This window comes from Xenopus laevis, chromosome 8L, assembly GCF_017654675.1.
Source record: "Xenopus laevis strain J_2021 chromosome 8L, Xenopus_laevis_v10.1, whole genome shotgun sequence".
NCBI lineage: Eukaryota > Metazoa > Chordata > Amphibia > Anura > Pipidae > Xenopus > Xenopus laevis.
In genome coordinates this window covers 11524136-11544033 of record NC_054385.1, presented here as the reverse complement: position 1 = coordinate 11544033, position 19898 = coordinate 11524136, and the positions used below count along the sequence as shown (strand labels likewise).

At 41.4% G+C, this 19898-nt stretch overlaps 1 protein-coding gene across 1 annotated transcript; it reads left to right on the top strand.

Annotated features, from left to right (window-relative positions):
- Positions 1-244: 244 nt before the first annotated feature.
- XB5892679.L (provisional ortholog of ceramide kinase L homeolog) lies at positions 245-17822 on the top strand. The gene is made up of 13 exons (XM_018241067.2): positions 245-790; positions 1984-2085; positions 8679-8801; positions 11530-11658; positions 11746-11809; positions 11897-12042; positions 12899-12973; positions 13095-13247; positions 13525-13630; positions 14061-14122; positions 14599-14807; positions 14998-15182; positions 17098-17822. Exons 1-13 carry the CDS (start codon positions 670-672, stop codon positions 17159-17161), a joined length of 1539 nt encoding a protein of 512 aa, XP_018096556.1. The 5' UTR covers positions 245-669; the 3' UTR covers positions 17162-17822.
- The last annotated feature ends 2076 nt before the right edge of the window (positions 17823-19898 follow it).

The following is a 19898-nucleotide window of genomic DNA, read 5'->3' as shown; positions in this document are numbered from 1 at the left end:
CGGAGCACTTTGGTTTTTAAAGTCGCCCGAAGTTTCCTTGTAAGGCAACTTCGGGCAACTTTGGAAAACGAAACACTCCAATCGCCATGGCGATTTACATTGTAGCCGACGGGAAGGCATTGCGGGGAGATTAGTCACCCGAAGAAGAGGCGATTTGTCGCTGAGCAACTTATCTCCCACAAATAGCATTGTGTGCGTCTACCCTAAACAAACAGATGAATACCTACTATAGCACAGGCATGTACTCACTGCAGCCATTGATGCACAAGGGGAACACTCACATTAACAAGGAGGCAGACAGGCTGGGGAGGAGAATGGGGAGGGCATAACCGGTTAGGCAACTGGAAATAAAGACAAGGAAAAGCACAGGCTGAGAAGGATTCCGTGCTACTTTACACCTAAGAAATGAAGGAACATCCCTTGCTGGGACCGCTTTCCTGGACTTTTAGAGACAATAGCAGGCAAAATTGGGTGCTGTTGAACAGTCAGGTACCTAATAGGCTTATACTTTAGTTAGAATACAGATCCGGCATAGATAGACTGAAAAAAAAGAAAAGAAGATTTCAGACTTCCCCGCTCTGCACAAACTGCCAACACTGCAAGATGCTCACACTCTAACACCCGGACTCGAACGGAACCCTGGGTCAAGAACAGAAGTCTGGCATTACAATGGGTCAGAGCAGGTTGGAGTCACTTTTGCAACTGAGGGGCAGCAAGGTTCAACTGACATTATCCGGCAGCAGTCTAAGCTGGACCTTTCAGAAGAGATGGTTCTGCTGGGGCAGACAGGGTAAGTGAGGCAGATCCACACATTTATCACTGTTTTTCTCATTATAAACTGCTGATATCAACCTTTGGATGGCAGTTGGGTCTCTTCATCAGAGACCCCTTTCCAGCTTTCAAATGGGGACTGACCCCTTTTAAAAACAAATGCTCCGTAAGGCAACATAATTATTGTTATTGATACTTTGTATTATCACCAAAAGGACGAGCAAACAATTTCTCAAGCGCCCCCTTGATACTCTTTCTATTCAGGTTCTTTCCTATTCATATTCCAGTCTCTTATTCAAATCAGTCCATGGTTGCCAGGGTCATTTGGACCCTAGCAACCACATCGCTCACCTTGCAAACCGGAGAGATGCTGAATAAAAAGCTAAGTAACTCAAAACTCACAAATAATAAGACATGAAAACCAATTGCAAATTTTCTCAGAATATCACTCTGTATCATACTAAAAGTTAATTTAAAGGTGAACAACCCCTTTAACCCCATTGTTTCTAATGTGCAACATTTTGTGACCCTCAAGCTAGTTTTATATCTGGTTTCTGGCACTAATGGGCCATCAAAACAGGGATAATCAGCACCAAATTCCACTAAAGTGTTGCACGTGTGAGGCACAACCATTTAAAATTTGGCACCTAAACTTACAATAGAACAAAGATATTATTTTAGAGCCACACTGTCCAACCTGTAGCAAATAATGGGCTGATAATTCCATGCAGCACATGTTTTCTGTATTATAATACAATGATTGTGTCATACTAAGATATCCATGGACCCAACTGGCAGCTGGGGGCTATAGGACAGGGACCTTCGGTTGGACAACCACGTGTTTCCCTCTGTGTTGGGCTGTATTTCTCCTAACTTGCTTTGTATTAGAATAATAAAAATGTGGTATATGTATTGATTGTGTTAGATTACAGCAAGAAAGTATTACAATTTAGTTCTTCTTGTACAACATGTTCCAGTAAGACAACTGAAAAATATTCTGGCCAAGCTTTGGTGACCATTTAACTGTCGGCTGTCTCCAGGACAGTTGTGCCCATGATAAGGTTATCATGTATGTTGAGTAAGTTTGAAGGATAAGACTGACCTATCAAAATCCAGGGTGACAGCTGGCTTTCTAATGGCAAATCGTTCAGAACCACAGGGGTATTGTGTTCTTTGGCTTGCGTAATATGATATGGGCTTTCTTCCCTACAGGGTCCACAGTCTCCGTTCCGGTGAATGAGATTGTCAAGGTGCATCAGGGAGACACAAAGCAACAAAGCAAGACAACTGATGGTCCTAGCATCTACTTCACAGGTAATACACCCTGAGCATCAGGAAAAACATACTGTATAGCTGATGGTGGCTCGTTTTTTGAGGAGGCACAACACAAAAACAGAGATTATACATCATTCCCACCATCCCCTGCCCTAGTGGTCCCTATATTCTTAAACACTCAGTTGAATGTATGTTTTTGGAGTATGGGAGAAAACGGGAATACCCATAAATACAAGTGGTTCTACTAGGGTTGCCACCTGGCTGGTATTTTACCGGCTTGGGCCGTAAAAAATAGAGTTGATCCCAATGTAATTAATAGGGAAAATGCATACAAATATAGGAAAGCTGGTGATTTTTTTTTCTAGAAAAGGTGGCATCAGTAGGCTGAACTGATGCTAGTTCTGTTGAGTTGGTCTTTGCCTTGGAAAAATCAAAAATAAGTGGAAAAGACCCACTAATAGTAAATGCAGTAGCAAGAAGAATTAGGAAATGAAAAACTGTTTATTAGGACATTACTCATAGACATACTCATAGGTTGGTCTTTGATACTAAGAACCTATGGGCAAAGACCAAGCAGATACAGAGAATTAGGTCTGCACACTCAAAAGGAACTTTCGACTCAGGTGGTAAGATTTAAGATATGCTTTACTTAATAAAAACAGACATTGACTTCATCATCACAGCGAACAAAAAACATTTCACATTGTCATAATATACATACCACCCTTAAGTACAGAAAAGGCAGACAAGGGAATACAAGTAGCGGATACACCTGCCTAAATGAGAATGACCCCAAAGTTTCGGCAAAATAGCCTTTGTCAAGGGGATTCTGAGAATCCCCTTGACAAAGGTTATTTTGCCGAAACGATTCTGAGAATCCCCTTGACAAAGGCTATTTTGCCGAAACGTTGGGGTCATTCTCATTTAGGCAGGTGTATCCGCTACTTGTATTCCCTTGTCTGCCTTTTCTGTACTTAAGGGTGGTATGTATATTATGACAATGTGAAATGTTTTTTGTTCGCTGTGATGATGAAGTCAATGTCTGTTTTTATTAAGTAAAGCATATCTTAAATCTTACCACCTGAGTCGAAAGTTCCTTTTGAGTGTGCAGACCTAATTCTCTGTATTTGTTATATTTTGTCGCTCGGTAGGGGCGACTCAAGGTTTGTTGTGCACCTCATATTTAATATTTGCCTATATTTATTGGAATTAGGTGTGCCCTCCGTTTACTTATATTGTTATACAAAGACCAAGCAGAACCAATACAAAATTATTTTTATGGTTATGGTGCTAAGCTGACTTGCCTTCAGTCATGTTAGGCTTAACTTGGTCTCACTTAGTCCCTTCTAGTCTGTGCTTCACCAACCTCCAGGCTTGGTCTTAACTTGATAAACCACTGCTTTACCACTGCCCTCCCTGCTACCCTCATAAGAATTGCACCACTGGAGACCCAACTAGTGCAGTTCAGAAACTGCAGGGACAGTTCTGTAGGGAGGCAAGCTATTAAACTCATTAAGTCTCACCCCAGACCTGGGAAACTCAACACCCCAGACCTGGGAAACTCAACCCCAACAATACTATATGGCAGAGATCCCCAACCTTTTGAACCGTCAGCAACATTCAGAAGTAAAAGGAGTTGGGGAGCAACATTAGTGTGAAAAATTTTCTTTGGGTTTTAAATAAGTGCTGTGATTGGCCATTTAGTAGCCCCTATGTGGATCGTCAACCTACATTGAGACTTTGTTTGGCAGTGCACCTGGTTTTTATACAACCAAAACTTGCCTCCAAGCCCGGAATACAAAAATAAGCTCCTGCTTTAAGGCCACTGAGAGTAACATCCAAGGGATTGGAGAGTAACATGTTGCTCACGAGCTACTGGTTGGGGACCATTGCTATATGGTATATGCCCTTGTTATTTATAATCAAATTGTATTAATGATAAAATCTACATCTATATACACAATATCCACCACCATTATCCACAGTTTGCAGCTATTACTCCTCATTTTCAACCCAAGCCTTGTACGTAATGCCTAGCATAATGTAATAGTAGAAAACTTGCTACCAGCAAAAGTATCAACCCAACAACAATTTGAGGAAAGTGACTGGCAATTACAAAATTAAACCACGTGGAAAATTAAATTTGAACCGGATGAAGCATGTTCTTCTTCTTCTGCTTCTAACTTTTGGTAATTTAATAAGTGCAGCTGACTAAGGGAATATGCCTGTGAGTCATTTTATTCTCTCTATATTTTTTAGAATAGATTTTAATGGGTTGCCACGTAACGTCACTGATGACCAAGCAGAAAGCTGCTTTAATGTACCTAATTAAAAGCAGTTTAGGATTGTCATAAAGTTCTGGTTCGGTAGCTCTGCTGATCAGGACATGTATTATGTGAGCACAGTAGGCTGCAGTTACTATGTGACATGTAATTAGAATCCATCAGTGCTATGTCTGGCATTTATTCATAAAAAAATTCCTTTTGCAAATATATTTGCATTTATTTTTAGGAGACAGGGTTTCCATACAGCTAAGGGGTCATTTTGATGTATTGTGAAGCACTAAAAAGATGAGGCCAGTCCTGTATTTACTTGCATCATACAGGTAGGGGGTGGGTTCCTTAATGCCTCTGCTTGCATCTCTTTAAGTTAACTTTTAGTATGTTATAGAATAGCCAATTACTGTTTTACCAACTTTTTAATTGGTCTTCATTATTTTTTTTTTTTTTTAGTTTCTTAATTATTTTCCTTTTTCTTCGGACTCTTTCCAGCTTTCAAATGGGGGGTCGCTGACCCCATCTAAAGAAAGCAAATGCTCTGTAAGGCTACACATGTATTGTTATTGCTACATTTAATTACTCATCTCGGCCCCTGTCCTAATCATATTCCAGACTCTTATTTAAATCAATGCATTTTTTAGTCTTCATTTTTAGAAAGAATACACAGATAACCATAGTGTAATGTACATGGTCCTTTCCTTTAGTGAATGTGTGAACAAACTGTGTCCCTTTGTTTCCTTTCTCTGGAGTTTGTCCAGCTGGGCCATTGCATACAGGGTTTAAAGATTATCCTGACAGGTAGATCATTACCTTCTTGGAACAAGGTGTTGTGCTATTTCCTGGTAAAAAGTGCAAGCTTCTCCTATTTAGTCCTACTCCCATTAAACACACAGTTGAGTCACACATTAACTTGCCTTCTAATCAGGGATAAAAATGTAACTGACTTCGAGATAATGAAGACAAAAATCAAACAATCAGCATTTAGTCTTGTGACCCATACCTCCCAACTGTCCCTTTTTCGGAGGGACAGTCCCTCTTTTGACAGCTCAACCCGTAGTCCCTCATTGTACTGGAAAGTCCCTCTTTTCTCTGCACTGAACAGCCAGAAAAAGAAACAAAGTTTCTCACTTAATTGGCTTTATGAGAGAGCCCAGAACAGCTAACAGGTGCAAATAAGATACTTTGTAACAATTTTGAGACACAAAAACACAGTTTAGATAAGGAGAAATATTTTCAAACTTTCATAACCTGCCAAATTTTGTAAACTGAACATGATAATTAGGGGGTGTGGCCACAGAAAGGGGTGTGGTCAAAAAAATTTGCTGCGCTACATGCAGAAATTTTTTTTCCCCTCTCTTTACTTCCAAAATGTTGGGAGGTATGCTTGTCCTTTAGGAAAAATACTGGAAGCAAATATCTGATTGGTTGCTATGGGTTACTGCACTAAGGCAGGTTTGCCTGGTGGTACTAATTTACTTGGTGTTGGGTATTTATTATAAATTCCCAGGATGTAATTATTTTAATAAGGAGCACTGATCATGTCTACAGGCTATGTAAGATGTTTAGATCTCCTTGTAGATGTTTGTATGTTGCCTGCAAGATAGATTCTACACAAGGTGGTTGCTTATCCTATAAATTGCCACTAGTAAGTTATTCTTGCTGCTTGCCTAAGAACCCACCCATAGATGTGACAAAGCAACACTTTTCGGAGAGGATCATGGCATTTGATTGTCAAGGTCAAGGCTGTCTAACTAGAGGCCCTGAGCAAGAAGCAGTCCATCAGGGAATTTTTATGGTTCCTCCAGTCTACTCATCTCATACATTCCAATGATTTCAACATCAAAATGACATGATATATTATTTGACCAAGCAGTATTGACTGGCCTGCCAGGATACCAGGAAAAGTCCTGGTGGACCCAGGATTCAATGGGGCCTCCCGCTAGCCCAACCATTTGGCAACCATATGTCAAATGCAGGTCATAATACGTAAAGAGTAAAGACTAGCAGAATAAATAAGATAAAGTAAAGACAGAAGAGTAAATATAGGCTTGAGAGTGGGCTGATGGGCATGGACATGGTGGCCATATATGTAGAGATCCACTCGTTTAGTGACCTCGTCAAATGAGTGGATCTCTCCCTGTGCTGATCCGATTGTTGGCCCTAGGGCCAGTCTAGTCCATAGTGGTGTATTACCTGTTTGTGTTGTCAAAAACTTAAGCCAGCAGGCAGATTGTTGGTTTTCTCTTCCTCTATTGACGTCTATTTTTATGTACAATTCCATTGACATCATTGTTTCCAACCCCCAGGGGTGGGTGGGTGGCGTTTATGTAGGAGGCTTACAAGGTATTTGCACACAATAAGGAAATCACGTGCTAATTGTGTGTCCATGGGAGGTGCCAGAGAGAAACTAACATATTGTATATTGATGCATGGACACTTGATGGCAAGACACATTCATCTGGAAACAACACAACGTATCACAATCTGTCTGCTAATTCTGAAATATACAATAAAGGGGTGGATCATCTTTAAAGGGATCCTGTCATGGGAAAACATGTTTTTTTCAAAACGCATCAGTTAAAAGTGCTACTCCAGCAGAATTCTGCAATGAAATCCATTTCTCAAAAGAGGAAACAGATTTTTTTATATTCAATTTTGAAATCTGACATGGGGCTAGACATACTGTCAATTTCCCAGCTGCCCCTGGTCATGCGACTTGTGCCTGCACTTTAGGAGAGAAATGCTTTCTGGCAGGCTGCTGTTTTTACTTTTCAATGTAACTGAATGTGTCTCAGTGAGACATGGGTTTTTACTATTGAGTGCTGTTCTTATATCTACCAGGCAGCTGTTATCTTGTGTTAGGGAGCTGCTATCTGGTTACCTTCCCATTGTTCTTTTGTTTGGCTGCTGGGGGGGAAAAGGGAGGGGGTGATATCACTCCAACTTGCAGTATAGCAGTAAAGAGTGATTGAAGTTTATCAGAGCACAAGTCACATGACTTGGGGCAGCTGGGAAATTGACAATATGTCTAGCCCCATGTCAGATTTCAAAATTGAATATAAAAAAAATCTGTTTGCTCTTTTGAGAAATGGATTTCAGTGCAGAATTCTGCTGAAGCAGCACTATTAACTGATTCATTTAGAAAAAATGTTTTTTTCCCATGACAGTATCCCTTTAACTTTCAGTATGTTATCGACTGGGTAATTCTAAGCAACTGTTCAATTGGCCTTTATAGTTTTTGAATTGACATATTATTCTGACCCTTTTCAGTGATTGAAGTTTATCAGAGCACAAGTCACATGACTTGGGGCAGCTGGGAAATTGACAATATGTCTAGCCCCATGTCAGATTTCAAAATTGAATATAAAAAAAATCTGTTTGCTCTTTTGAGAAATGGATTTCAGTGCAGAATTCTGCTGAAGCAGCACTATTAACTGATTCATTTAGAAAAAATGTTTTTTTCCCATGACAGTATCCCTTTAACTTTCAGTATGTTATCGACTGGGTAATTCTAAGCAACTGTTCAATTGGCCTTTATAGTTTTTGAATTGACATATTATTCTGACCCTTTTCAGCTTTCAAATGGGGGTCACTGACCCCTTTTAAACATTTTCTGTAAGACAAATCAGGCCCTCTCATATTCATATTCCAGTCTCTAATTCTTATCAATGCATGGTTGCTAGGGTAATTTGGAAAAAGGAAAGGTTGTGGGAGCACTCCATGGCTTAAAAAATGTACTAAAAATACAATGGAAGTGCCACTGATCTGGCCAAATTAACTACAGAACATTTTTTTTCTATGTGTCTAGGGTAATTTGGACCCTAGCAAACCTATTGCCAAAACTGCAAACTGGAGAGCTGCTGAATAAAAAGCTAAATAAATAAAAAATTAAACCCAATTGCAAATTGTTTTAGAATATCACTTCCTACATCTTACTAAAAGTTAAATTTAAAAGTGAACAACCCCTTCAATACATGGTGTGTTGGTGCTGCTAATATTGCTATAGTCTTTTAGTCGTCATATTCCCCCCAGCTAAATTGTATTAAGATATTAATATGTCTTAGGAACCTGACTATGGGATACACTCCTAAAACATTGTATTGAACACAATGAATGCAGGGCAGAGGATCTGGAATTGCACCTGTGTGCCAGTTAAGCTGGCCAGAGATGCAAAGACATAGCCGTACAAATCGAAATTTCGGACGATTTTCGGACAGTCTGTGGATCATCCCAACATTTTTTGTACCATGCCAATCAGTCGTTAAGTTGATTGGCTAGGTTAAAAGATTTCTGTCTGCTAACAATAATTTCTCAACAACCATCTCACACTCTGCCCTTCTCTCTGTTTTCCAGTTTACCACATCTCTCGGAAGTCGGCTCAGCGATGGACTCTAGAAGCCTCCACTTTCACGGCGCACAGCTGCCAGGAAGCACATGACTGGGTGACGGTTCTGCAGGACAGGATCCAGAACTGCGGTAAGGAAGTAGCTCTAGGGCTTATACTTGCCATCACTATGTATCAACCAAGTTGTAGAAGGTTTGCCGTTAGTTGGAGTGACTTCCTACTGCTGGCACCTAGGATAGCAAACCTAACTGAGCAGCTTACTCATTGGAATGTAGCCATTCTAGTTAAAAGGCATTGTGTCTGAAATAGGGTTGCCACCTTATATAAAAATTAAGGGCGGGGCCTCAAATGGGCGTGGCATCAAAGGGGGCGTGACAAGACGTCAAAAGGGGCGGGGCCACACAACGGAGACCCGCGGACGCTAGAAGAGGCTACAGAAAAGGTAAGTTACAGGGGATTGGGGGCAGGCCAAGGGCTCCTTTTGATTGTATTACAAACTTACCGGCAGCTACATTGCAGGTAAATTTGTAATACCGGCCCCAGTCTAGCCGGTAAAGTACCTGCCAGGCCGGTAAAACACCGGCCGGGTGGCAACCCTAGTCTGAAATAGTTAGTACTATAGGAAGCCAATAAGTGGCCTCTCTAATGGGAAATTCTTCAGCCAGTTTATAATAACAACACTCATTAGGAAGCTGATGGCATGTAAGAGAACTATGCCAATTAATGTGGGTTGGTCAGTAGAATACGTGATAATAATAGTAATGATAGTAAGCAGAAATACTCCATGATTAACTGTTTGATTCATTGTCAGATAGGATTATGCATTGTGTAGCAGGCGTCCGCCCTAATAAGCAAAGTGGCCTCTTGGGTAACAAGCTCACACAGTGCTGAGTAGACAGATCTTTCTGTCTACTCAGATCTTTCCAAGAGAGAATGTTTGTTTCAATACACACGTGTAGAGCTGAATGGTCAGATATACAGATAGAAACTATAGAATTCTACCTGTATCTGACCATTCAGCACTAACAATGGCTGATGTTTGGGTGCCTTAAAAGGCACCCGATCAAAACTTTCCGTCTAGCCCGATCGACGAGCCGACTGATATCCAAGTCTTCTGCCGATACCGGTCGGGCTCTTTTACCACCATACACGCACCGAATGTCGTATGAAAATTAGTTTTATACGATATTATCTGTGCGTCTATGGCCATTTTTACGTCTGTCCAGCTCACTCACCACTCTGCAAGCAGCAAGCTCACTCACGGGGCAGAGTTTTATTCACTAGGTAGCAAGCTCACTATTCATAACTGCACTGATTCAATGGGTAGCAAGCTCACTTGTCGGGGCTTGATCGCTCTAGTTGGAAGCCAGTTTGCTTGTTACAAAGCGTGAGATTATTTATGGAGCAAGCTCATTGACTGAATGCAAACTGATTGGTTAGGAAGATGACCAGAGGATAGTATGCAAATCAGCCTAATCCAAAGCAGTCTAACAAGTTGTTGCATAGTAACATACATTGGGCAACAGCAGAACCTTTCTGGTCTATAAGCCATTTTATAAATAGAGCAACAATCTTTCTTATAATGAGCAAGCCTTGCGATCTAGAAAGCAGCCTTACTCATTATCAAGGCATTAAGAGGCATTGCAGAGCATCCACAGAGTACTCATTCATCATATAAATCTGTCACATTGGGATTTGGCCATTAGTAAGTAGGCTTAATGACTAAACCCAGGCACACCCACTCACTTCGGAAGCAATAGGGGGCGTCAATGAATTGAAATCTTGCATTACAAGTCAAACCCGCTGATGGATTTAGTGATAACTACAAATGGAAAGAATTACGTTTTCTGATTCTTTTTGGGTATGTTTCCACCGGCAACTGTGAAGTATGGCCAGCTGCAACTTGCACTATTCACGATCATTATTGTCCAGACACTGGGACAGATTCACTAAAATTCTCCAAAAATCCCATCCGCAGGGACAATTCCAATTTACTAAAAGGCATAGAGGACAAGTCGCTAGCGAACGAGAACGTCGCTAGCATTCATTCGCACCCTACCACCAGGCGAGTTTTCACTCTGGCGAACGGTCATTACCCCGCAAATTCACTAAGAGGCGAATTTTACTGAACGTTACCTATTTCGCCACCTCAGACCAGGTGAAATGATAAAACGGAGCTACATCTTCCTTAATCTTATGTCAGTGACATCATATCCTGTATGCCGGAAATGCAGTAAAGTTTTAAAAAAAAACGCTGTCGACTTTTCTTTTTTAAAAGTGGGATTGCTTTCAAAAGTCTGAACTATTAACGATTTATGTGTGAACAATTTTTTTAAACTAATTTGAGGGGCATGCCACATTTGTTTTAGGGTGGGCTCATGTCTAGGGATCTTTTCTGTCTTTATTATGGCTCATTGGACATGTGTTTGACAAAGTGGGCCACTTCAAGCATTTGCACTAATAAAGACGTCCATGCGACTTTTAGGTACCCAGCCTATTCAAATTAACCAAAGCGTAAGAGTGCTAGCGAAGTTTCACTAGGCACACTAACATGAACACTAGAGAAAATTCTATGTAAAACGCTCGCACTGCCGATGTAACGATACAGAAAATTCGCCAGCGTTTGGTTGCTAAAAGGCAACTTTGCATTCTATTGAATTAGCGTAGTGGTAACGATTTTGCGCCTGGCGAAGTGGCCGGACTGTGGCAAAGTGGACGCTGGCAAAAATTCTCCCTTTAGTGAATTTGCCCCACTGAATTCAAAGAGGCTTCAGTGAGTAAGCTACTAGTAAAAACCAACCAGTTCCTTTCTACAACTGTACCCTTCCCTGCCTTATGCTCATTATTTTACCCCTACAGGTGCAGAAAGGCCGCGGAAGCTGCTTATATTTATAAATCCATATGGAGGGAGGGGCAAAGCTCAAAGAATCTATAGCAATAAAATATCCCCCCTCTTCCAGCTGTCAGGAATCGAGGAGGAGGTGATCGGTAAGTCCACAGTTTGGGCCTTATTCTTTCCACTTGTTCATTTTACAGAACTCATACCCCACTAAGCAATCTCTCTCTTCCTTACAGAGACCACAAGAGCGAATCATGCTAGAGATTACATTTTGGAAACAGATCTACAGAAATATGACGGGTAAAGAAGTGTTTTAAATTGCTACAACCCTTCCCATAGTCATGTATGTACATGATCACTTTACTAATGTGTTCCCTACTTCTGCAGGGTGGTGTGTGTTGGGGGTGACGGCATGTTTAGCGAGTTACTGCATGGAGTAGTGAGACGGACGCAGATCGACAACAAAGTGTGCGAGAACAAGGAGGGGGCAATGCTGACACCTTGCAAGCTTCGCATCGGTATCATTCCTGCAGGTAGGTGTTCCCAGTATTTCCCAGTGTACTTTGTCCTTATGGGTCAAGATCAGAGTCCCACCTTTTCCTCTGTGGCCCCTATTGTGGGACCTCCTGTAAAATAATGTACCCTTTTTAATGTTGGTTTTTTAAGACCACAACTATAAAAAGGCTACCAACGTTTTACCCTCTGATTGCTACCTTCGTCAGATCATGACAAAACTGCTGGATGGACTCTTTTTACATTGCAACTAGCATCCAACGGTTGGCCAAACACTCAGTGACACGTGAAACTAGGTTAATGCAGAGCTGCAGGTCACTGTTCTTGGTGAAAGAATGTTGTCTTACAGCTTTACTCCCAAAGAAGGCCCTGCAACAGCTGCATCCATTATTGTGCTTGCACAAGTGGGGTTTCCCTTTAAAATGAGCTGTTTATAGCTTTATGGGAGCCTTCCAGAGACACTGCTGCTGAAATAAAAATGTGTCATTAGTGTGTTACGATCCTGTGGAATGTGGAGATGTAAAAGCTACTTCATGTAATTTATCAGGAATTATATTTGACGCTTTTGGAGGCAGTTTCAACAGAAACTATCCAGCTATCCTATGCTTACGAACAATAGCTAGTCTGCCTGAGAAACAATGGGGGCCACATCTCCCCTCTATGTCCTGTCACACTCATTTGTTATATCAAAGGGCTAAATTACCAGATTAGTGTTATACGGCCAGTTGTGTGGATGCATATATAGTAAACAGGTGTCTAGGTGGGATAACATGAGCATTGCCACATGTATGGCTGCCTTTGAGATGAACAAACAGTTGATAGAAGTGTACCTTGTAAATGTGTCCTTATCCTGACTCTGGTGTTTTTCTATTATAGGTTCCACTGATTGTGTATGTTTTGCCACTGTTGGAATCAATGATCCGGTTACTTCTGCACTTCATATAATCATCGGTAAGTCTCTTGAGATTGTGCATGTAAGGCAATGTGTGGACAGAGAATGCTGGGATTGGCAGAGAATGCCTGAATCTAGTTCCGTATAAAGACATTTAACTAAGAATGTATCTGTGTTTAGGGGACACACAACCCATGGACGTCTGTGCATCGTACCACTATGGCGAGCTTATGAGATACTCTGTGTCTCTCATCGGTTATGGATTCTTTGGGGATGTTTTGCGAGAGAGCGAGGCTTTGCGCTGTTTAGGGCCTATCCGATACGACTTTTCAGGTGAGACATAGCACTCTGTGGCATGGAATGGCAACCCATTAAGAATTTGCTTTTACTTTTGCAGTTAGAATGATGATACTAAACTGTTGATTGGTTGCTATGGCTTGTTGGACTGGGACAAAATGGGGACATAGGGCCCCATGGTCGTTTTTTGGTTACGACCATGGATGGTAGCTCTGAGATGCTTCTAGTGGCCTTTTATACATCTCCATTTCTTGCCGTTATCTCCATTTAGGTATTTTCTTCAGATTTATTAACATAGAGCCTGTTTTTGTAGGTTTTAAGATGGTGCTAAGCAACCGCTTCTACAGGGGGACAGTGGAGTTCCTGGAAGCAGATGACAGTCAATCCAGTCCAAAAGACAACACTCGCTGCAGAACGGGGTAACACTTCAAAGCACAACTCTCTACCTCTTGTTTCCATGGCTCTGTCCATTACTCTCTATCTTTGTATTTGTCATATGATAAGGGGCCTGTTCCCAAAGAAAGCTAATGGCTGCTGAATAGGCTTCTTTTGTCCGAATTCTCACTACTTATAAAAAAACTGAATAAGAGCCAATGCATGGCACAGACATATCCTATCAGTTGTATTGAACATGTGCCAAATTCATGCCTTGACACAGATTTTCCTGAGTTTCCTATGTACAGTTTAGCCCAACCTAAGCAACTGTCTTCTAAAAAGATCTTGACTACAAACCTGCCAAAGTCAACATGTTACTGAGTTTCCTTCTGAATGAGGATACTGGGAGTTGTAGTACTGGTGCAAAGAATGTTTGGGTTCCTGGCAGACTTCTTATTTTTATTTTCTTTGCAGGTGCCAAGTCTGTTCCGAATCCTCAGAAAGATGGAAAGAGGAGAGAGATGCAGAATTCCACTGTAAGACCCTGTTCTTCTTCTCAATGCTGCCCAATTCTGTCTCCATTTAAGCAATAAGATGTATTTGTGTCCAGTAAGGCTCTATCGTACAAGCATCATAGTCTTCCACTTTCGATTGGAACTATATTGCTCAGTTTATAATTATAGCTTCTGCAGGGAAGGCTGTCACAAAACCCCAAAGGTAGCAACCATAGAACTTCTTGGCAGACGCAGTTGTATTTGTTCCTCGAGAAGCACCAAAAATCAGTTGACTTCAAAGTCATAAAAATGGCCTTGTCCACTGTTTTCCATTCAATTGCTCTCTTTCCTAAGTAGCACATAATTTATTTAAGCAAAAACTCAATTTTAGACTCCATTGGCACCCAATACTCAAAGCTGCATGCATCATTACATTCCATTAATAAATTGCTGCTGAAATCTGGATGTTGCTGAAACTTTCAAGCCATGACGTTTTTCACCATTTTTTTTCCCCTCAGGCTGTGACTCAGAGATGTGGCAAAAAATATCTGGCTCCTTTGTGGCTATCAATGTTACAGGCATGTCCAGTGCATGCCCGAAAAGCATGGATGGTCTGTCTCCAACAGCGCACTTGGCCGATGGCACAGCTGATCTCATTTTGGTGCGAGAGTGCAACATGCTCCAGTTTGTGAGACACCTCAAGAGACACACCAACAAGAAGGATCAGGTGAGACAAAGAGACATGACGAAGAAGCAGTTGCTTGAATATAGCAGAACTGCCAGTCTGTAGCTTCTGGCAAATGCTAAAGGGGCAGCTATAAGATGCTAGAGACACTTGCTATTTATTGGAATATTTTGATTTGCTGTTTGTCAGCTGAGCGATGTTCAATAGACTTCATACTGTTATTTCTTCCCAGTTTGCATTGCCCTATGTGGAAGTACATCGTATTCGTGCCATGCATTTTACCCCTGAGAAACTGGATGAGGAGGGAGCCACCCGCCGGCGTAAGGGCATCTTTTCATCACTCTGTGGAGCACCCCCTGAAACCAGCAGCTGGAACTGCGACGGGGAGATCCTAGACTGTGCACAGCTCAGCGTCAGGTGAGAAATATATTCTCAAAAATTTATTTTCTTTATCGAATGAGATATAACAGTTTGGTAAATCAGTTTTAGCACGGTCTACACAATTTATTTCTCTGGCAGTGGATGAACTGGAATGTCTCCCATAGATCCAGAAGTGTCCAGATCTTGGCCAAAGAGAAGGGACTCTTGGTAGAATGTATTTGTGCACAATAAGTGCAAGTGGTTGCTAGATAAAACACTATGTTAGTTCCATATAAAAGAAAATGAAATAAGAAGTCTGCGTCAGTATGTAGAGAAGACTAAAGTTGGCCTTACACTTAGGGGCCGATTCACCAAGGGTCGAATATCGAGGGTTTTTTAATTAACCCTCGATATTCGACTGGGAATTAAAATCCTTCGACTTCGAATATCGAAGTCGAAGGATTTTAGCGCAAATAGTTCGATCGAAGGATAATCCTTCGATCGAACGATTAAATCCTTCGAATCGAACGATTCAAAGGATTTTAATCCATCGATCGAAGGATTATCTTTCGACCAAAAAAAACTTAGGCAAGCCTATGGGGACCTTCCCCATAGGTTAACATTGAGTTTGGTAGGTTTTAGATGGCGAACTAGGGGGTCGAAGTTTTTTTTAAAGAGACAGTACTTCGGCTCCCGAATAGTCGAACGATTTTTAGTTTAAATCCTTCGATTCGAAGTCGAAGTAGCCCATTCGATGGTCGAAGTAGCCCAAAAAACACCTCGAAATTCTAAGTTTTTTTTACTTCGAATCCTTCACTCGAAGTTAGTGAATCGGCCCCTTAAACATCTGCTGTTTTGAGAAAGTCAGCTAACAAGTTGATTTTGCACAAATACAAGTTACCTGATCCTTGGCCAGGGAACAGCATTCAGATCATATGGCCAATGCGGCCCTTGCATGATGCAATTCTCAAACCTGCCTGATATAGCTCTGTTTTGGCAAGCACCTTATTGGGAGGGCCCCATACACGGACCAGTAAGCTCCTGAGTTAGTCTGGAGGGGGAGAGACAGACGCTTTTATTGTCCTGTGTATTTCCAATTTTAGATGACATTCTCAGAAGTAACCATTTAGCCTGTAGTTTAACTTAAACTACCTTGGCTATTTTTTCTTCCATTTCTAGTGGAAATATTGAGAAATTAACGTATAACTGCATTCTTATACTTTTCTTTCCCAAACTTCTGCCAAGTGTTCTCATAAGCCTTGATTCTTTAATAGTTCCCTCGTTCCTGCCCTCCTTTTTACTTTCCATAGTCTTCCAGTAATATCATTTGTGGAGTGGCCATTTTGAATCCACCTGCAAGGAGTTTGTATATTCTGACTGTGTATATGTAGGTTTCCTCCAGGTACTCCGATTTCCTCTCTCCAGTTTCGGACTGGGGTGTTCGGGGCATACTGGGGCTGCCCACCCCAGTCGCAAACTCCAGTCAGCTCCTTCAAATACTGCCACCCCTTCCCCATCAGTCACTTGGCACTTACCACTTCTATTGCTCTTGTAGCCGAGATCGTGGGTGGGGGGACGCTGTGCTCGCAGTTGAAGCTGGATGGACTGGGTCACGGGGGCCCATTGGGTTTTTCCACCAGTGTCCCAGCAGCCCAGTCCAACCCTGCATTGCATAACCCAAAACCATACAGGCAGGACCTGGACAGGAATAGAGACTCCATTGGGGATGGGACTGATATAAAAGAAGGACTACATAAAACCCTTATACTTGGCATTCCCCTTGTACCAAATAAAATTCTGCCTCAAAATGTAAGGGGCAACCATTAAGCATTTACCTTATGAATATAAGTATGGCTAACGCTGTCATGTATGATACAGAAGTTGAAAAGATTACCTTCTAAAGGGCACATTTCATGTATATAATCTGGGAGAATTGAAAGCTCAGCTCACTGACTGATGTCTATTTTTTCAGGGTGCATCATCAACTCATCCAACTGTTTGCACGAGGAATTGAAGGCACCTCGTGTAGCCGATGAGAACCCAGCACCATTTCTACTCCCCAACCCTAGTGCTTGGGAGAACAGAATTATTCATTTTAACACCACATGGAGCTTGTTGACATGGCATGTGGACCCTAAAAGAGGAGGATAAATCCAAATTAACTGCTGCTGGAACGGCAGAGACTGACACATCAACATTGTTGGCGCTGTGCTGCTCAGTCCATGACCGGCAAAATACTGCTCAGTCCATGACCGGCAAAATACTGCCACTTTCAAAGACTTATGCACTTGCAGACAGTCAGGGAATTGACTGTAGAGTTTAAAGATTAATAATAAATATATTATTTTCATATTTTGCAACTAGTAAATTCCACCCGTACTGTGAATACTCCGGTGGCTGCAGAGAAGTAAGGGTACCTCACCTGAAAAAAACATTTAACTTATTCACAGGAAGTTCTGTTGCCAAATCCAGATGGTACAGAAAAGATTCAATCTCTAAGAGACGTCCAGATGGATAGTTCCAGCTATATCAATATAGATATGTGAATTTGTGATATGGGACTGTTCTGCAAACATGCCAGAATCCATTCAGCTTGCTGGACAAAGAAAGATCATGCAAGAACTACTGTGAGAATATAGTAAATCTAGTTGGTAACATGATCATTAGTTTTTATTATATATAAAAAAAAAGAAGTTATTTTTGTTGTAATTTTTCATTTCATGTCTAAAGGCGGCCATACACAGAGATCAGCTAAACGAGCGGATCTCTCCCCAATATGCCAACCTTTAAGGTGTGCAATATTGGGCTGATCCGTTCGCAGGCCCTATGATCGGATCATAATTAAAGCAATACGGACGGTTGAATCATGGGACTGCATCAACGAACAGATGTGGTTCACGATCCAAAGGGATTATTAGCCCTACCCGATCGACATCTGGCCAACTTGGGGATTGGGGGGAGAGAGGATTGAATGGCCAAGGGAGTGGGTCAGGGTTAACGGAGCACATTAGGGCAGGACGGTTTCTTGGGGTCCCACTGGGAAGTTAGGAGACAATATATTACTTGAGAGCTCCCCCCACCAATCTATTTACTATAAAACTGCATCCTACTGGTTGCCACCTTTTTGTGCCAACATTTAGGAGCAGGGTGATGACATAATAGGCATAGAAATGGGCAGGAGAATGGCAGTATAAGGTGGGGAATTGGCAGGGTGGAGGCAGGCCTCTGCTCAAGAGGGAGTGACTGGACATGGAGAGAGGCAGCAATGGGAGGGATTTACAGGTAGGGTTGCCACAAATTTTCCTGCAAATATATTGCTGGCAATTTTTTTTAAACTGGCACTGGCCCTAGCTGGTGATTTTCCTGGCAGCTCTACTGGTTGCTATTGCTTATGGACCCCAACTCTTCCCATGTGGTGTTTTTCTTTTTGTATTCTACAACATGGGAACACAACTGTACCCACATCACCGGACTGAACCCCCAAATGCAGATATGGGGTAATTTACGCTTCCCAACTGTGTTCAGTCCTTGCTGAAAGGCCACAGGCCTCTGCGCTCTATTTGGGAGCATAAAGACCTAACCCTTGAATAAAGCACTGCGCTAGACATTTAGAAGTCATGGAGTGGCATTAACTAGCTCATTCGTAAAATATAATTCTGCATCTGCAAGCATTTGTTAGGTAATAATCGACTGCAAAAAATATTGCTTGACAGGCACTTACAATTGGAATCCCCCCTGTAGCAGCACCCTTAAATTTGGACACATGTTTCCTTTATAAAACCCAGTGTACAGGTATCTGCAAAACCTGTTATCCAGAATGCTCAGAATTACGGAAAGGCCATTTCCCTTAGACTTTGATTTATCCAAATTTTTAAAAATTATAACAGTGGCTTAGGCATTAAGTACGTATAATAAATGAGCTTGGAGGGGATTATAGAGTAATTTCTCAGCAGCTGTTTGGTATGAAAATTCATTTGGAACATGCAATCTCTTGTACTAATTATGGCTCATTAAGTGTTTAGGGGAGAGACGGCAATCAAAACTGGCAGCATTAGATTAGAAACTAGTGATATGAAGCAAGAGTTGATTAGAGGGACTTACTGTGAGGATTGGGCCCAGATCGGCAATCAGTATGTTCCAGCAAATGCCAGAGGGGCTACTGTACATGTTTTTTTTTACTAAAATCTAAATTTATCTCATATTTTCTTAACAAAAACCACAACCAAACTCCCATGCCCGATTGTAGCTTATTTATTACTAAAAAAACGGAAAACCTCAATGAAATCGAACGAAAACCTGAATCGCTTAAATTTTTCTGGCTTTTTCCAGAATTGCTTGAATTTTTCTGGCTTTTTTCCCAAATTACTCTAATTTTTTCCCCTGAAAAAGTCAGATTTTCAGGCTAACCCCAGCACACACCACAAAAACTTTAAATTGAGATAGGTGCCTCTCCCATTGACTTATACAGGACCTCAACAGATCTGAGATGGTGGATTTTCTGATTTTGTAATAAATCTCACAAAATTCAAGTTTTTAATCCCTTAGAGTTTTCTAGTGAAAAAACATTGCCTTTTTTGAGATTTTAACATTGGAATTTTAATAAATAACCCCCTCAGTCTGAACATGATGAGGATATTCAACACATGGCTCTCATTCTGGCATTATAAGAAGAAGACATTAAAGCAATAAGGCTGCGCAGTCCTGGAGCAGGGGAACAAGGATTCAGCCAAAAGGCCAGTTAGGTTGACATTTGGGAAGAATTCCTACTAGCCT

What these genes read in the sequence shown, in the direction of transcription:
- XB5892679.L (XM_018241067.2), top strand. Translation starts at nt 670, where the DNA reads ATGGGTCAGAGCAGGTTGGAGTCACTTTTGCAACTGAGGGGCAGCAAG. An exon ending in GTTCTGCTGGGGCAGACAGG is followed by an intron (nt 791 to 1,983) that starts GTAAGTGAGGCA and finishes TCTTCCCTACAG; the next exon opens with GGTCCACAGTCTCCGTTCCG. An exon ending in TGCACTTCATATAATCATCG is followed by an intron (nt 12,974 to 13,094) that starts GTAAGTCTCTTG and finishes ATCTGTGTTTAG; the next exon opens with GGGACACACAACCCATGGAC.